The 19,255-nt window shown below is 42.1% G+C and overlaps 1 protein-coding gene across 1 annotated transcript in view; it reads left to right on the top strand.

The window, feature by feature from the left end:
• Positions 1–19,050, top strand: part of hdac8 (histone deacetylase 8) — a 30,381-nt gene extending 11,331 nt beyond the window's left edge. Inside the window, exons 10-11 of the mRNA XM_071902503.2 lie at positions 11,924–12,029; positions 18,789–19,050. Of these exons, the coding sequence (XP_071758604.1) occupies positions 11,924–12,029; positions 18,789–18,811 (129 nt within the window). The 3' untranslated portion in view covers positions 18,812–19,050. The remainder of the gene's footprint in view (positions 1–11,923; positions 12,030–18,788) is intronic.
• Positions 19,051–19,255: the final 205 nt, after the last annotated feature.

The raw sequence follows: 19,255 nt of genomic DNA, 5'->3' as shown, positions 1-19,255 counted from the left end.
TAGGTTGGATCACTGTTGTGTTAGAGCAATTAGTGACAGCAAGCAGCAAAACGGACATTTTTTTATATGAAAATGTCACGGATTATAACTATAAACAAGAACTGTCAGAAATTGGATATGAATGTTTCACTTTTAACTTGGTTTTTGGATTTGACTTGGCCCAGGACGATGAAGGTCCCTGTAACTAATGTTTGTAAAAGTAAAGACGTATGACCACTTACACTCATCTTCTCATTACGCTAACTGGTAAATCAAATGACAGTAAAGCAATTGACCTCTCTCTCTCTCTTTCGCTCTCTCTCTCTCTCTCTCTCTCTCTCTCTCTCTCTTACTCTCTCTCTCTCTCTCTCTGTCTCTCTCTCTCTCTCTCAAACACACACACACAAAGAGCCTCTTTCTCCAGCAACTGATTTTGGGACCTTGTCTTGGTCAAACGTAATGAATAGTTGTGAGTGCCTGTGTGTGTGTGTGTGTGTGTGTGTGTGAGTGTGTGTGTGTGTTCTGACCGTGATGAAGGTACCTCTTGTTTCTCCTAGTCGGCCTCCAATGGCCCTAAATAGCCTTTGACCTCATTAAGCAGCACTCACTGAAAACAAAGCAACTATCAGTGCAGCCAGCTGCTGCAGATGATGAAGACGGCACACACACACACACACACACACACACACACACACACACACACACACACACACACACACACACACACACACACACCAACCACCCGTTTTCTCCAAAGAGCACACGAGTCCCAGAAATGAAAAACATTGGAAACAACCATCCCGACTTTTCCTGACTTGAATATTAACTTGAACACCTGCTCCTTTTTCCACACTTAACTAGGTAGCATACATTTATTTTAAAGGTGATCTGCTGCTAAGGTGGTAGCTGCAGACGTGTGTGCGTGTGTGTGTGTGTATGTGTGTGTGTTTGTTCCTGTCTGTACCCGCTGTGCTCGATAAGAGGGGCATTTATCCATGATGACCAAGCAAAGCTGAAGTTCCAGCGACGCAGGGAACAAAAACTACCTTTGTGCCCCTCTGTGTGTGTGTGTGTGTGTGTGTGTGTGTCTCCATCCAGCCTTCTGCTCTACTGTAGACAAAAGCACATGAATACACACACACTCAGTACACTCAAAAACTATAATGGTCTATTTTGTAAGGTTTAGGCATTTCAGTTGTATGACAAATTACCGTCAGTTTGGATTAAGTCTTCTAATTTCTTTCTTCTTTCTTTCTTTACTTCTTTCTTCTAATTCAAAATAACTTAAATGGCATTATCACTTATGAAACTGTGTTAAATGAAGTATTTTCATTTATAAAATTGACTGCAATAGAGATGAAATAAATGGTTATTTGTTCTCACAGTGCCGACACAGCGTCATTAAATGACAAATTTTCATCAAACTTAAACTAAATTAAACACAGATCCAACAACAGCCAGGCACTTCAAACAATTTCAATTTGTTTTATCTGCTCCAGTCTTGTTGATATTAATCCAAACAAACTTGAGTTGGTTTGATTTTTTTGTTAATATTTCATTTGAACTCTGTTTATTTGAATAAAATCAACCTAATCTTTTTCTTATTACCTAAGAGGTTAATGTTCATTTCATTGGAGTGGATAAACTCTACTCTGAACACTAGACTAAGTGATAAAAATAGTAGTCTAAGAAACACAAACATCAGTCAAAAGATGGCCGCTCCTGTCAACAATAGCACTGTAATATTCACTGATTACCAGACAAAATATTACACTGCAGATAACCCAAACAATAGTCCTGCTAATATCAGCGCCATTATACTCCAATATCTTATGAAAACACGAGTGAAAGTGCCTTTTGTGGTTCGAATCGGGAGTCGAGACGCGAGGTCGAAAGTCATTAACCCTCCCCATTGACTTGTATTGTCTGTTAGCGGTTAGCTGAACCCTATTGACCCCCCATTGTGTGATAGCGGCGGAGCTAATCTGCGTGAGAATCGGAGGGTAACAATATGCCGCCGGCTAAGAATAGACGCAGAGGTCAGAGGTCAGCTGGGGTCTCCGATTAGGCAGGTATGGCGATTGTGTTTGGGGTTTTTTGAAGAAAATTAGTCCTTTGTCTCCCTCGGTCTTATTACTTTACCAAACATTTCTCTATTATACATGAACATACAAGGGGCAGAGGAGTATTTGTTCCATCTATTGTCCGTCGCTGTGGCTTTGACCTTTGAACTTCTTGCTGTTGGCTGCTGGTTTACATTGGAAATCTAGGAAGCTTTTTCTACTGTTGCATTGTCTCAGATGTGATTAATAGGTGTGTGTGTGTGTGTGTGTGTGTGTCTGTGTGTGTTATAAGTTGGTCTTGAGGAGAGCGTCATCTAAATGCCTAAAGGTTGAATACAATGACCTGTTATGACATACCCAGCCTTTTTTTTTGTATGTTTTCTTTTTTGTAAGAAAACCTGGAATGTGGAAATTTAAATGAAAATTCAGAAAATAAATAAATAAATTCCTAAAATGGGCGGAAAGAGAGCAGTTTCTTAGCAATATTTGGAGCAAAGTTTATTGGCAGTATTGTCCTCTCAAAGTGAATTTGGTATACTTATCTGTGATTGACACTTTAATTGGCGCTATCTGAACTCTCCTGATGTGGTAAACCCCGCCCATCTGGTACTTTGAGAAGCATTAAACCAACACAAAGAATTATTTTCACTCGTGTCCGCTGTCAACGTGGTACAAGTGACTCGTAGCATTGCTGGAGAGTTAGCAGTTTCCCACAGGCACCCAGGTGAGTCGTCGTGTATCAAAAGCAAACATTCGAAGATTTATTCAAAGATTGGCACTAATCCGATGTTTAGTGTCGGATCAGAACGACCCTACCCTGATACACAAATCATGTCAGCGAGTTTCTAAACAAGTCCATCCATTTACATGTAGCTGTCACTCTTACTCAAAGCAACTTAGTATGAACAGGATTTATACCAGTCAATAAATTAAGGCTTCTGATTATTACATTGTTGTCTCGGGCTTTTATTTGACTTTCTTATCCAGTGCAACTTACAGTGAGTGAATGCCATAGTAGTGTAGGATTCATTTCCTAGATTGTCAACATTATAAGTGTCTGTTGAAGCATAATGTATAATACGGCTGCATGTGAATGGCTAAAGTAATAAACCCCATACTTTTGCTGCAGATCGTGATCTCAAATTTTAATCGGGATCTTTAGTTTTGATGATTTGGAAAACAACGTTATTTTACTGTACTTTTTCCTTCTAATGAGCGGCGGATATTCAAATCGAACTTGTTTCAGTATTGCACATATGCCAGTATTCTACAGTTTTTAGTGGTGGAAACTTAAGCTTAAAGGGATAAATGATTATAAACAATTAGCCCTGCAGCCCTAATGTATAATAGAGAAGTATTTGTTGAAGAAGAGAGCTGTCCATCTGCCCTTCTTCAATAATTCAGCCTTCACCGCCCCGAACCCCTCCTCCCGTCCTCCCCTCCTCCTCTCCTCCCCTGTCATTTTGTTTTTGGTTGTTTCCCAGCAGCTGAGTTCCTCCCAGCGGTGCTTTTCCCATCAAAAACAAACCAGAGATCCAACTTCCTGGGGCTGCCCGGCCGCCTCAGCGGGCCGAGACACACACCGTGTACTCACAGTGTTGCTGGTTTGAGTCCAGCTCACGTTCCCTCTCTCTCTCTCTCTCTCTCTCTCTCTCTCTCTCTCTCTCTCTCTCTCTGTCTCTCCCTCTCTCTGTTCTGTTTTTGACTGGAAACTGACAATTTCATCACTGATATATCTGATCGATTTAGTGTTTAGATGATGTCAGCTTGTTAGCTAGCTAACCATAGTATCTGGTCAGCTAACCATCACTGTCTTTACACATTTTATATGCGCTCTAGCAAACGTATCTAGTAAAAGCTTGTGCGAGTAGTAGCTAGTAGTCGCATCATGTATCGGATGTTTTGCTGGATTAGCCTGCTGGCTAGTTAGCTAGCTAACAGTTTGTTCAGGTTAACTGAGATGACTCTTCTCAAGATACAACTCAGAGTGTTTTGGAGTAGAGACTAGAGCTAAAGACAAGACAGTTTTGTCACAGTAACTAAATTAGGAAACAAATCTATCTTATCAGACTATTCACTTTTACTTATAACATTACTGAATTGACCTACAGCCACACTACAACAATCTTTTTCATGCGTCTTCTTTTTTAGCCCAGATATATATTTAGCCGTTATTTGTGCACAGCCAATCCTCCATGATGGCGCCAGCTGTGGTTGCCAGGAGATTTGTGACAACTGCAAAGCCCTTTTGACCCCAGAATGATCATGTAAGAGAACTAGTAGACACATGTCTTTTTTCAGTTCACAGTGTGTTTTTTTGTTTGTTGTTTGCCTTTAAATATTTAAAGGCATTTCTGCCTCATTGGATAGCGCACAGTGGAGAGTGACCCGAAAGGCAGGACAGAGAGAAAGGGCTGCAACATGTGACTCGGTTCATGAGTAGGTTTCAAACCCAAGACAGTGGGAGTGCGAGGTCATGTGCCTCAGTCCCCTGATCACAGCCACTCCCCAATGTACAGTGTGTTTTGACTGTGATGTGTGCAGAAACGTTGGCACAGCTGTTTGGTCTCCTTTTCAAATACTCAAAATCTCCACTCTAACTGCCACCTTACGCATTAATTAACTTCCTCTGTACAGCTGGTTAGTGCCAACTCTTGTTATAAGCAGGGAGCTAGTTAGTGATCTTTCTTGCTTTTTCTGTCTACTATACAAAACTTTCCTTACTTACTTTCCTTACTTTTTATAGAAAATCTTAAGTCTCACATAGAGAAATGGAGAATATTACCCTTATCTATGATTGGGCGTGTGAGTGCTATTAAAATGGTATCTTTATAATTGGAGGAGATAAAGAGTATCCCAAGTTTTTGTATCTCTTTCAGTTTGACAATCTATCTTAATGCTATTTTAAAGAAATTAGATTCAATTATTTTATAGTTTTTGCATGGGGATACATCGCATTCAAAAAGTTAATCTGCAAAAACCTACAGACAAATCTTTCCATCCAGTGCAGATGCGTCGGTAACTGTTTTATAAAATGCAGCTACACTTTGTACTTGGCGACATCGTCATCGTCCCTTTTGTCACCTGAATTTATATCCTCTTGTGTATTATTGCTGGATTTCTTTATGTATGGAGTCAGCTGAATTGCCATGGTGCAAAACATGGCCTCTGCAGCTCTACAGGTAACGTTGAAACAGGGAAGGAAAATCACTTTTGTTTTTTGTCCACCAGCCCCAGTGAGTGTTTGACGGCAAAACCACCAGCCACTTTCACTACTTAATCAACCAACTGGGGTTTAGAAGAAGAAAAAAGAAGAAAAGAACTAGGGTTTAGAGTAGAAAAGAAATGCCAATTGATAGTTTGGTAGATTGCCTACCGCAGTGTCTGGTAGAGTAAAGCAATCGTTCTCAACCTTTTTGGCTTGTGACCCCTTGAAACGAAGTGATGTCTACTTACGACCCAAAAAGTTCAACCGAAGAAAAATGTTCTCCTTTTCAGGTTATTTCTTTTGATTTATTATCAGAGGAGGCCTATAGAAAAGCTTAAAACGATTCAGGATTTCACAAAAAAAAGCAAAAATTTGAGAAAAATCTGGAAAAAGGACATGATAATAAATTCGTGTGTAGTAGAATTTTTTTCCTATCTCATTAATTATCTCGTGACCCTTGCGAACCACTGGAGTAGACAAACTGACCAGCCACAGCCAAAATGTCCCCGCATCAACAGAAGTAAATACAACTGTGTGTCTGCAGGCAGGCCCGCACAGGAAGGGAGGGACGTCTCTCTGGTCCCAGATTGGCAGCGGGGAAGCGTCCCGCCCCTCTACTTCCCACTTCCCCCTTTCCTGTCTGCAGCCACTTCCCGTCCTGCCTCTCGTTGTCGTCGTCGGGGACGCGCCGGCTCCCAGAATCACAGCCTCAATCGCCGGAAACGTGGCTGGGGAAGCGTGTGTGTGTGTGTGTGTGTGTGTGTGTGTATGTGTGTGTGTGTGTGTGTGTGTGTGTGTGTGTGTGTGTGTGTGTGTGTGTGGCCTCTGGGAATTCTTCTGCTAATTCCCAATGTGTACAAACGCGTGTCGAAGAAACTTGTTTTATTAATTCATCATCCCTCCCCTAAACTGTTTCTTTAAGCAAAGTTTACTATATATGAGATTATTTGTGTGATTATCATGGGACAGAAAGTGGTTGATGAATGTTGGGATGTACCATTCATGACCGATGAGCAAAAAAATAACTTGGTTTCCTGCCCTGTTTCCCTTTAGGGAATTATGTCTCTGTTACAGTTGTGTTTGTCTGTTTGTGTTTCTGGTTCACAGTCGAGCTTGAAGACGGGATCACAGTTCACTTGTGTCTCTGTTATCTTGATTTTTTTATTTTCCTTTTAGGTGAGATGTTTTTATAAGCCCCCTTGGCCCCTTCTTTATCTTACTTGCACCATTTGTATTTTTTTTTATTCTCACTATCTTATTTATTATTTCATACACAACTAAGTTCAACTATAGGGTGAGAGAGTGAGAGCAGGAAAGAGATGAAACAAAGAGAGAGATAAAGGAAAGAGAGTGATGTCTTCAGAGATTTTGGAGTGGTTGCAGCCAGTTTTGGGGAAAAGTTATTAGTTTACTTCATTGCAGTTCAAAGTAACTTGTTAGAATACTTTTGTTAACCATTTAAAAAACAATGCAATACAGTGTGTTGTCAGTGATTTTTAAATGCAATGCAAGACTGTTGCTTAACAAGAATTGAAAAACTCTCTGTCTTTGGTGCAAAACTACATGCACCCCTGCAAATTTAGGATTGAATCCCAGCAGAAACTTCTCTCCTGGGTCTTGTTTTCAGCTTCCCTACCCTCTCAAAAAAGAAAAAAATATAACTTGTAGGGCACTACTGTATAAAAGGGAAATTGAGAGATGACACTAATGGAGATGGATTGATGGAGAAAGAGGGAGGGAGGGAGAGAAGGAGTCCAGGCTGAGAGAGAGAGAAGCGTACGTGCGCTGTGTGACTGTGATCTGGGCATTGGGACGTTTTTCTTTCCGTGTTGAAAACATTGATTAGATAGCGGTCAGATAGCAGACAGAGTCCATTTGTTTTCCCTCCTCTGTGGCGCTCGGCATCCTTCGTAGCTGGAGTTTCACGCATCGCTCAGATCCTGCTGATGCCTGTAAAAACAAACAGACTCACACACACACACACACACACACACACACACACACACACACACAATGCTGTACACAGATGGACGCGTGCACATAAACACACACACATACACTCTCTTTCTCACACACACATATACACACACACACATTCTGTCTTTTAAACACACAAATGCACACTTGCATACAAGTCTGGATTAACATATGTAATAATACTATTACTACTAATATTCCTACTACTATTACATCTACTATTATTACTACTATCACTACTACTTCTACTACTAATTATACTACTACTATTGCTAATCTTATTACTACTTCTACCGCTTCTGCTACTACTCCCACTACTAATACTATTACTGCAACTACTAGTACTACAACTATTACTACTATTACTATTGCTACTGCTGCTACTATTACTATCACTACTACTACTGCTACTGCTACTACTACCACTATCTCTACTACAACTTCTACTGCTGCTACTCCTATTACTACTACGTCTCTAACTCCATTACTAATCATATTACTACTAGTACTACTCCGTTTACTGCTACTACTACTATTATAACTCTATCACTACAACTACTCCTACTACTACTTCTACTACTACCACTATTCCTATTACTACTGTTATTACTAGTACCGCTACTGATGCTACTCAAAGTATTACTATTCCTACTACAACTGTTACTACTATTGCTATAACTACTGCTAATAATAAACTTTATATAGCACTTTTAAAACCAGAAGGCAATAAAAAGAACATACATAAACGCACAATTACACTCATACAGAGGTCTAGATCCACCCACACACACACACACACACACACACACACACACACACACGGCGTCCTCTGCTTCAAGGCCGGTGTTTCTCATAACAAGCTGCAGCAGTGAGGGATGGGCAGAAGGTCCTGCAGGTCCGTGTTAAGGATCATGGTAAATGAGCGGACCTCCGACCATTTATCTCTCACAGACACCGGAGCCAGTCAGCGGGTATTTTCTGACTCACGACCTCGTCTAGGTTGTGGAGTTATACTGCTTCATCTCTCTCTCTCTCTCTCTCTCTCTCTCTCTCTCTCTCTCTCTCTCTCTCTCTCTCTCTCTCTCTCTCTCTCTCTCTCTCTCTCTCTCTCTCTCTCACCTCATAGTTTCCCAACACTCCTCTCTTTCTCTTTATCTCCTCCTCCTCATTTCTCGTACTTTCCCTTTCTCCCTTCTCTCTCTTTCAACTCTTCTGCTCTTCTGCTTCTCTCTACAAGTCCCAAACTATAGGGAATATCATAGGAATATTATAGAAATATTGTAGTGATATCATAGGAGATAAAAATGGCAGAAAGTACAATAAGGTCACTATAAACCCTCTATTGAGTACTACATACACACACTATAGGAATATTATAAGAATATTATAGGAATATTATCATCTTTATTTCCTTTATGAGAGTGAGCACCTCTCTCTCTCTCTCCTACTCTCTCTCTCACCTCATAGTTTCCCAACACTCCTCTCTTTCTCTTTATCTCCTCCTCCTTATTTCTCGTACTTTCCCTTTCTCCCTTCTCTCTCTTTCAACTCTTCTGCTTCTCTCTCTCACTCTACAAGTCCCCACAGTCCCAAACTATAGGGAATATCATAGGAATATTATAGAAATATTGTAGTGATATCATAGGAAATAAAAATGGCAGAAAGTACAATAAGGTCACTATATATTGATTACTACATACACACAATATAGGAATAATATAAGAATATTATAGGAATATTATCATGTTTATTTCCTTTATGACAGTGAGCATCTCTCTCTCTCTCTCTCTCTCTCTCTCTCTCTCTCTCTCTCTCTCTCTCTCTCTCTCTCTCCTCCCCATGGTCATCCAAGCCAAACAAGCAGCCAGCAGGGAGACTCTGTGTGTGTGTGTATGTGTGTGTGTGTGTGTATTGCTGGACAGCAGGAGACAGAGCATTGGGTTCATGGGAACACACTGTGGTTGTGTGTATGTATGGTGTGTGTTTGTGTGTGTGTGTGTGTTTGTGTGTGTGAGAGAATGCGAGCTTGTGTGTCGAGTAAATGTATTGTAGATGAGGTTGATTTTGCATGTATGTGCGTGTGTGTGTGTGTGTGTGTGTGTGTGTGTGTGTGTGATTGGCTATCCTCTTGTGTGTTAAGTAACCATCTCTCATGTTGAGTTCTGTTGGGACCGGAGGTAGGACACAGAGACTCATCGGGGCTAATTGGAAACAGACACACACACACACACACACACACACACACACACACACTAATAAATAAATAAATACAAGCATACAGGCTCGTACCTTCACATACATGTACTGACGCTCATCCACATACACACACTCTTACCTTCATCTACATTTACCCAACACAAGCTGGCATGCATTCTCTCTCTCTCTCTCTCTCTCTCTCACACACACACACACACACACACACACACACACACACACACTCTCTCTCTCTCTCTCACACACACACACACAGCTATTAAACAAAGACAGAGTAGTCTTTGTCTTTCAAGTAAACAAAAGTATACTCTCTCCTACTGCATTTTGGCCCAGCTCTGTGTGTGTGCATCTGCTTAAACCTGTGTGTGTGTGTGTGTGTGTGTGTGTGTGTGTGTGTGTGCCTGTGTCCATCTTTGCTTTGCCAACAAATCTTCTGAAGTCTTCTCTCATGACATCCATCTAATCCTCTAAAGAGTTTTGTTCCAAAGCTAGATATCCACCTTTTGAAAAGTACGGCCCATTCCTGTAAAATGACCAAATCATTATGGGATGTTTACTGAAGCAATTCACTAACTTAAGAAAAACTACTTAAAAACTTAACTTAAAAAACATATTAATACATTTAAGGTAATACTTCTTAGGGATACATATGGAATATTATCTCAGAGTAAGTGACTGTTTTATTTCTTAAATGTTGGGTATCATTTTGCAACAAAACTCTTCATATATAAATCTATTTAAGTAGGAGTATAGGTGTTTTCACTAGTCCTCACCTCAGCCACCTTGACGTGTTCGGTGTGTTTCGCTGAGTCTTCAGAGTCCAAGGCTTTCACAACAGTCCCTGCTAGTGGACTGACGCACTTGTGGTCAGATCTGGTCTCTCTGTTTGTTTTGTTTTCATGGCATTGAGTCACGGCCCGACTATTCTCTGGAAATGAAAAAAATTGGTTGTAACTTCTGGTTGAACCCATTCTCTGGGTTTCCACCTGTTTTCTGGGCTTGTATTGTTTCACGGAGTTTGGGTCGACGCCAGGAGCCTTTTAGTTTTTGCTGAAATGATCTCAAACTATAGTTTTTTTTTTCATGTCTGTATGGTCCAGACAATATAGTTGAGGTTTGACAGTTTTGTGGTTCTCTTTCTGTGTTCTGCTTCATATTTCCTCCCAAAGAATGAACCAGACTTGGCCGGTGCATTGCAGTTTGTTTATTTCCACTCCTAGACGACACACTGAGTGTAGAAAATATTAGGAACACATGCTCTCTCCATGCAGCAGAATGACCAGTTGAATCCAGGTGAAAGCTACAATCCCCGAGTGATTTCACCTATTAAGTCGACTTCAGTCAAGGAGACGGGTTAGAGGGATTTTTACAGGGAAAATCCACCTTTATACACAACAAAAAAACAGCTGTTGGTGATGTACTTTGCATTTCTGGGCCCATTTCTGGGACCGTTGTTTGGTGGTTTATTTTTCTTATTTCCACGGATATCTGGCCAAAGGTAGATGACATGACATCACTTTGAGATATTTCCAGTGCAGCTACAGTGGAGTTTGATATCAGAAAATGTTTCAGCGATCTAAAACATCAGCGGTAAACGTCAGGTTTTGGCGTCAGTCCCTCAGAATCAAAGAGCGAGGGCTTCTTTCTAGAGCCGCCGTTTTGCACCGAGAGACGTTCAACAATCATACAGGGAGAAATCCATCGTAGAAGAGGAGAGAGACCAATTTCTGCACTGATAGTACCAGAAAATAGACCAGAATGCAATGCAGCACCAAGACATTTGAGTAAGATGTTTTGCTCTCACTATGCTATCACTGTCGCTCTCTCCTCCTACACGTTCAACCCACAGCTGAACGATCTCGCTTTCAAACTATTTATATTCCCATCCGCCCGCCTACGACTGAAAACAACAACTTCACGCCCGTTCTCTGGGGGTTGTCGAAAGGCATTCTGGGAAACGTAGGAAATCACTAACAGAAGTAGAAGTAGACGAGGCAGGTTGAGGGAAAACAAACTGATATCTAACAGTGTGAGAGTATCCGAAGGTGGATTTTTCTTTTTTTTTTAAGCATTGACACAGTTGAGAAATGAAGTAGATTCTGCAAAGGGAGGGTAGAAATCAATATTAGGAAGGTGGTCAACAAAAAAAAAGACGAAACATGACATTTTATTACAACATGTAAAGAAGGGAACCATGGAAGCCAGATTAAGTATTTATCACCTATTTCAAATGCCAATTCTTCAAAGTACGAATGCAGTTGAAGTTTTGTAAAGAGACAGAAGAAGAAAGAAGAGAAAGTGTGTTTTAGCATTTTACTACAATAACTGTGTGAGAGATGATGGTATGAATATGAATGGGAGGGGAGGAAATTACAAAAGAAATGATCATTGTAATCATAACTCAAGAAATCATAATAATCATTAATGTGATCTCTCTGTGTGTGTGTGTGTGTGTGTGTGTGTGTGTGTGTGTGTGTGTTAGTTCTTTACAGAGTACGGCCCAGACTACTCGCTGGAGATCAGCCCAAGCTGTCGACCAGACCGCAACGACACCAAACACCTGGACCAGGTCATCAGCACCATCAAAGGTTGGTGTGTGTGTGTGTGTGTGTGTGTGTGTGTGTGTGTGTGTGTGTGTGTGAGAGAGAGAGAGAGAGAGAGGGAGAAAGAGAGATACAGAGACACAGAGAGAGAGAGAGAGAGAGAGAGAGAGAGAGAGGAGGAGTGTGTGAATGTGTAATGTGTCTGTGGTTGGGTGGATAGAAAGGTGGGTGCACAGGTGTGTGGGGGGTTTCACAGGTGTGTGTGTGTGTGTGTGTGTGTGTTGCGCTGAACCCTCGCTCACCTACAGCCCTTTTGTCTCCGCATGCCTCTTTTTATGTGTGGTTTCATGTGTCTGTTTCTCTTTCTATATGTCTCTGTGTGGGATGAAAGTATGACTTGTTCCTCTCTTTTTTTCCCTGTGTCTCTTAACATCTCTTTGTGTGTGTGTGTGTGTGTGTGTGTGTGTGAATATTGCGCCGACCCCTCACTCACCCACAACCCCTTATTCTGAGTCTTGATGTCTGATGTGTCCTTTTTTTTTTGCGTCTGCGTCTCTTTCTATATGTTTCTTTATGTGTGCGTGGGTATATTCATTTGTGTGTGTGTGTGTGTGTGTGTGTGTGCGCGTGTGTGTGTGCAGTCATGTGGTTATGCCTAGCGCAGGCCTTTGGTCTCGGCGCTGACAGCCCACAGCACCCAGGAGAAATTCGCCAGCAGGGTGAAACGTAGGCGAAGAGTTGAGCGGCGGGGAGAAATATTGTAAGGAAGGTCGGGAACTCACTGAAACAAAACTGACCGAGGAATACGTCTATATGGAGTTCATTTTCATAAACAATATACTGTCTATGCATTTTTTGGGGGCAAAAGAATCTTTCAGTGTCTATAAAATATGGAGGATCCAGTCTGTTAACCATGGACTAACAGGAAATCCTCCTTCCCCGCGTCAATGAAATGGTTCTGGATGGTATTTGACACAGCAGTTACTCTTTCTGTGTGTGTGTGTGTGTGTCAGACTGACGGAAAGGCGCTAAAAAACACTGCGGTTTATGGTGAGAGACGAGCAGGAGTGAGATCCAGGCCAACGTCTAGCCAACGTCACAAAGCTTTACGTCGAGAAGTTTCTTTATTTGTTGTCGACGAAATGTAGCTGAATTATTCATTTTGTTCGGGTTCCAGTTTTTTAATTCGAGCACCTTGGAAGAACTGCAGGGTTGTGGACGGGTCTTGTTTCCCTCCAAGCCGCAAAAGTCAAAACTGGCTATGTCTTCCAAAACCAAAGATCACAAAAAAAAATAGTTTTCTTTTCGTTTTTTTTTTTTTAGGTTTAGGTCGAGTTTAGTGAGTTATTTTAACCTCTTTTTTTTTTCAGGGAATATTGACTGAGCTCTTTTTCTCAGCCTTGCTTCTGGAGCAACTGGGGATCGATTGCCTTGCTCGAAGGGAAACTCAACACGAGCGGTTGAAGAAGCCCTAATAGCCGGTCTGGGATTCAAACGTGCAAAACCCATTTCTCTAACTTCTCGTCTGAAATAACCCCCCCCAGTTCTTCTTCTGCATTGATGGGCGTATTTTTATGGAAAATGAGACCCGGAAGACAAACGATAAACAAACATAAACCGTTACTTCAGCTTTGCAAGTCGGAGAATTGTTCGGTTCGGTTCGCGCTCCACTGAGTTGACAGAAGAGAGAGTTATTGTACATGTAGTGAGAATTTGGGAAGGTTTTGGTTTGTGGCTAGTGAGTTCGCCTCCTCTGCCAGACACTTTGGCAAATAACCAACTAGTGGAGTCTTAAAAGGGAATTTGGCTGGTAAAGCTGTAAAAAAAAAGATGCTGAATTTATTCACCGCCTGCCACTCTGACCGGGATGAAAGTCAGTTTCCAGCCGTAGTTATCGAGCGATTAGAGCTACATGAACTTAAATGGAACAAGTCCACTCACAAAATGACAGAAACCCCATAGGATCTAGGAGGAAAATCACAGGATCGGTTTATCTAGATGGAATTAGAAACCGAGGTCATATCAGACCTAGGCTCTAGGGGAACGGGAGTTTATTCCCTGAAATTCAATTTGGTTTTTTTGGCAAACATTAAATCATCGCAACCAGAGGGGTAGAAAGTACCGGTGGTTCCAGTCATAAGGCTTTTATTAGGGGGGAGGGGGGGGACGGGTGGATGAATGGATGGACGGAGAGAATAAAAAGGAGGAGAAATGAAATGCAGACAAGCCAGAGAGAGAGAGAGAAAGAGAGAGAGAGGGAAAATGTGCGTTCGGCCGCTGAGTCCCATCTGCCTCTCCTCTCCGTTTATCAATCCCTCATTCTCTTTCCTTCTCCCTTCGCTCAGCGTTGACATTTATCCCAGGAATAAAATAAACCATTGTGTTAATCGTTAGTTAAGTAAGGAAAGATGTAAAATCGACGCGAATGTCTGTCCGCACTGTAGTTGGGGGGGGGGAAAGTTTGAAAGCCTCAGTATTTTAAGTATGGAAATATGTAAGTTTAGGCTTTTTAAATTGTATTTTTTTACCAATATACCATGTGACACAGACTTTTTTTTGAGTTTGAGTAGATTTTTCTGCTTTCTTTCCTCAACAACTAAAACTAAACTATCAAGATGAATTCCCTACTCATTTCTAATAAGGCAAAAATTTCTACTTCATATATGATCATAGAAATGATACTCATCATACTCCTTGCCTCATATGCGTTTGTTTAAATGAAAGCATTTGATTGATAGGTTTTTAAATATTTTGCCTCCACTTCAGTATGTACAGTACAGTTTCTTTTTTGGTTGATTTTACAGCTTTCCCTCTTCTCAACTAAGACAAAAGTGATTTTCGCCCATCCTGAAGTTTGTTTCTGATGATCCCATGCAGCTCTCCCATCCATTTGTTTTTATTTTTCATATTCACCTTCTTGTATGTGGATCCAGGGGATTTTTGCCCTCTTCTCTCTTTTCCTCTTTTCTCTGCATCTACTCTCTTTCTTCTCTTTCTTCCGCTGGGGTCTCTGGGTTTCACCCTGTCACATCTGTTTTATGTCCTCTCTCTCTCTCTCTCTGTCTCCCTCTGTCTCTCTCTCTCTCTCTGACTGTCTCTTCTGTCTCCAACTTCTGCTTTCTGTCAAGTCAGATTTATTCAGAAACTGCTTTTTATAAAACAAGATTGTCACAAAGTGCTTTACCGGGCAACGGACGGACACCAAAACCTCAATGAAAAATGAGGAAATTACAATTCTGAAGTGTGTGTGTCTTTTTGTCTCTGTTTCAGATAAAAAAAACAAAAAACACACGCCTACTAACTCAACTAATACACACACACACAAACACAGAGAAACAGACACAGTCTACATAGACACATTGACTGACATGCACACACACACACACACACACACACACACACACCTCTGGGCAACCAGAGCCACATGACATCATTGGGTTGGATAAGTGTTTCCCTGGTTTGGAAGCGATGTCGTGCTTATAAACACTGGTTTCCCTGAGAAACTGGGTGTTGTCGGTGCCTACATCTGCTCTGTTTTTGCTGGCACGAATGAACCGTAAAGTTTCGAGTCTTGAATCTTAAAGCGGTAATCCTCGAAATCCTCTCATTGCTGCATTGCACTTCGCCTGCCAATCAAACGGTGTGGGCGGGACTGTGACGTCTCTTTCCTCGGATCTTCTGTCGCTGCAGTTTGAGTTTCTGTAGGTGGCGCTCTTTTCTCTGTCTGTTCAGCCACGGTGGCTGTCGCTGCTCATGCTAACTACCCAGTTCTTCTTCTTCTGTTGATTCTAAACAAACCGGAACTGTAAAACGCGTCACTTCCTGTGTGCCAGAGGATTTTTTCCCAGGAAAGAGCTACCAGACACCGGCTGTTTAGAACAGCAGATGGAAAAGATTTCAAGAACTGGATATAGGTTGGATCACTGTTGTGTTATAGCAATCAGTGATAGAAAGTAGCAAAAGAGACATTTATTTATATGGAAATGTCAAAGATTATTACTTTAAACAAAATGTGTGTGTAACTGATAGGAGAAACAGATTTTACACATTGAGATGAGCAAGGCAAGTGAGAGAGCGATTAAAAAATAATAGGCAGAATGCGCCTTTAAATGTCCTTAGTGGGGAATCACTGAATCTCTCTCTCTCTCTCTCTCTCTCTCTCTCTCTCTGTCACACACACACACACACGGACCCATACAGACCCGAGCCCGTTAAGGAGCTATATTAATTAGAATGGGTATTTTATTAGGTGACTGTCAGAGGCGGCAGCAGCTGTCTGGCTGCTTGTGTATTCACTACTTATTTCTGTGTTTACGAGACTCTGGTAGTGTGATTTCCCCAGGGGCCGCTTGTGTGTGTGTGCGTGTGTGTGCGTGTGTGTGCGTGTGTGTGCGTGTGTGTGTGCGCGTGCGTGCATGTGTGTGTGTCAGGAGGGAGATATGGCAGCAACTTTACATCCCATTACTCTGCGATCGTCCCAGCAGCTTGCTCGTTAATTCTCCCCCTCGCTGACAAGATGCTCGTCTTCTCTTTCTCTATCTCACACTCACACACACACACAAAATAACACACACAGATATACACACAAACACGGCATAAAACGGCACACGCTCAAACAAGAGGTACGCACACACTTAAACACACTCAACCAAGAGAACTGTTTCAAAAAATACCAAAACACACACACACACACACAGAGGTAATACCCACCCACAGATGCTGTGATAGATTAACGTTCACAGGTAGTAAATACCGGGGGCCCCCATGGACGCTCGTCACTTTACCAGAATTTACCATCTACATCTGGAAGAGAGAGAGAGGGAGAGAGAGAGAAGCAGAGAGAGAGAACAGAGAGAAAGGCAGAGAGAGAGAGAGAGAAACAGAGAGAGAGACAGTATTGTATAAAATAACAAGTGAACCGTGATAAAAGTTGACATTTTATTCAAATGAGTCCTGCTTGGTTGGTCGTCTTTCTGCCCAATTTAGCCGTGGATGATGTGGAACCGGTCCGAGTCCCGTTCAGCATGGCATGTTATTTTTTGTCCAAATTAAATTCTAATGTCACTTTTCCACCCACAGGAAGTGATGAATCAAACTTAATGGAAAATTCCCCCTCTGACAGTCTTACGCTGTTATATATCATCAATCTGTTACTTTGTGATGAAGAGTTGTAATTTGTACAATTTTACAACCTTTTTGGTGAACCGACCTTCCCTCGTCTGCTTCTACTTCAGTTAGTGGTTTCCTACATTTCCCAGAATGCCTTTCGACAACCTCCAGAGGACTGGCCTGGACTTGTTGCACCCAGCTGTTGGTTTTACTTACAGGTGGAGAGAGAGATAGCGATAGCGATAGTAGAGCGAGTTTTTCTAGTTGAGAAAAAGCAAGAGTTGCGTCCTTTATGGAAAACACAACCTGTCTCTCTGCTGCAGTGCATTCTGGTCTCTCTCCTGCTCCTGTGGGTGGAGAAACTGGTCTCTCTCCTCTTCTACGATGGATTTCTCCCTGTATGATTGTTGAACGTCTCTCGGTGCAAAACGGCGGCTCTAGAAAGAAGCCCTCGCTCTTTGATTCTGAGGGACTGACACCAAAACCTGACGTTTACCGCTGATGTTTTACATCCTGAAACATTTTCTGATATCAAACTCCATTGTAGCTGCTGGAAACATCACAAACATGACATTGTGTTGTCTTCGTTTGGCCGGTTATCTGCAGGAATAAGAAAAAAATACTATACAAATACAAAATGGGCCCAGAATAAAAAATCCTGCAAACTGTCTGAAGAACAAGAAGAAATGTAGTTTACTGTTACATGATTTCTGGGTAATGAAGTCCTTCCAACTGTCAAAAATTCAAAAGTTACAACGTGTAGTTTTAAACTGTGCTGATTTCAGCGCAAACATCGCCGTAACCTTCTCTCCCGTGCAGAAAGAGAGAGCGAGCGTCACGTTATCAGGATTCATCTGAACCCAGAGGAAAACACGCGGAAAACCATTTGTTTTTTTCCACTGCGGTCCTGGACGAAGCCGCCGCTGCTGCTGTCACTGTGGGCAGAACATGACAGAGCCGCGCTGACGGCTCTACAATAGCTAACAAACAGGACATCCTCCTTCCCTGCGTCAGGGAGAGGGGACATTTGTCAGGGCAATTACTCATGCTGCGTGTGTGTGTGTGTGTGTGTGTGTGTGTGTGTGTGTGTCTAGTCCGTCTAGTCCGCGGCATATTTGTTTGTTTTTCTGAAACAGGCGATTTAACATAACAATAGATTAACAAAGCAGCATTGTTTGCACTGTAACGTATAAACTACACCGCTGACTAGACTTTATAATGCAGCTATTGTGCCGAAACACTCATGCGTGTGTGTGTGTGTGTGTGTGTGTAAAAAATGGAAACCAATCCCTGTCTTGATGCAAATGAAGCTGTGTTGCTTAACGTTGTGATTTCCATATAGTTTCCTTATTTGCATACTTGTATTTCCTCAGGAGCAAGAAGGCTTACCTCGGCCAGATGTTATTTTGCATTTTTATTTGTTTGTGTGTGTGTGTGTGTGTGTGTGTGTGTGTGTCTCCCTTCTGTCTCCATCTTTGGTTATGTTTCTCCTTGTGTCTAATATGTGTATTTAGCCTCGTTGTGTTTCCTACTTAATGTGATGAATTTGACCCTTTTCCTTCCCCTCCTTCCCTCCTGTTTGTGTGTGTGTGTGTATGTGTGTTGTATATGTGTGTGTTAGCCCATGTACCTCCTCACCTCCCCCTTCTCTCTCTCTCTCTCTCCTCTCTCTCTCTCTCTCTCTCTTGTTTACAGGGAATTTAAAGAATGTGGTTTAGGAGCCGGCAGCCTCAAGCCTCCTCCACACACACACACACACACACACACACAAAGCCTCAGAGACCCCGTGTTTCCAAACCAGGTCGATGCGCGTCGGCTCTAATGAAGACAATATGGAGTGGACCCCTTCGCCCCCGAGGCACGGAGCGAACGAGGGAGGGATGAAGGGAGGGAGAAGAGAGAGAGAGAGAGAGTTTTGGAAAACATTAGTTGAGTGTTTCCAGGGGAAAACAGTTTAATGGAGGGGGGGGGGGGGGGGTGATGTGGTTGCTGTACAATGTTGACTGTTTCTAGTCCTCTGTGTTAGTTTTTTGAAAAGGTGTGTGTGTGCGTGCGTGGGTATGAGAGAGTTAGGGTGTGTGTGTGCGTGCGTGTGTGTGTGACTTAAGGTGGGTATGCACAGCTGACATTTTATCAAGGGATGCGTTTGTGTCGTTTTGTTC

Source organism: Centroberyx gerrardi, chromosome 23 (genome assembly GCF_048128805.1).
Source record: "Centroberyx gerrardi isolate f3 chromosome 23, fCenGer3.hap1.cur.20231027, whole genome shotgun sequence".
Taxonomy (NCBI): Eukaryota; Metazoa; Chordata; class Actinopteri; order Beryciformes; family Berycidae; genus Centroberyx; species Centroberyx gerrardi.
This window is presented reverse-complemented; position numbering and strand designations above follow the sequence as displayed.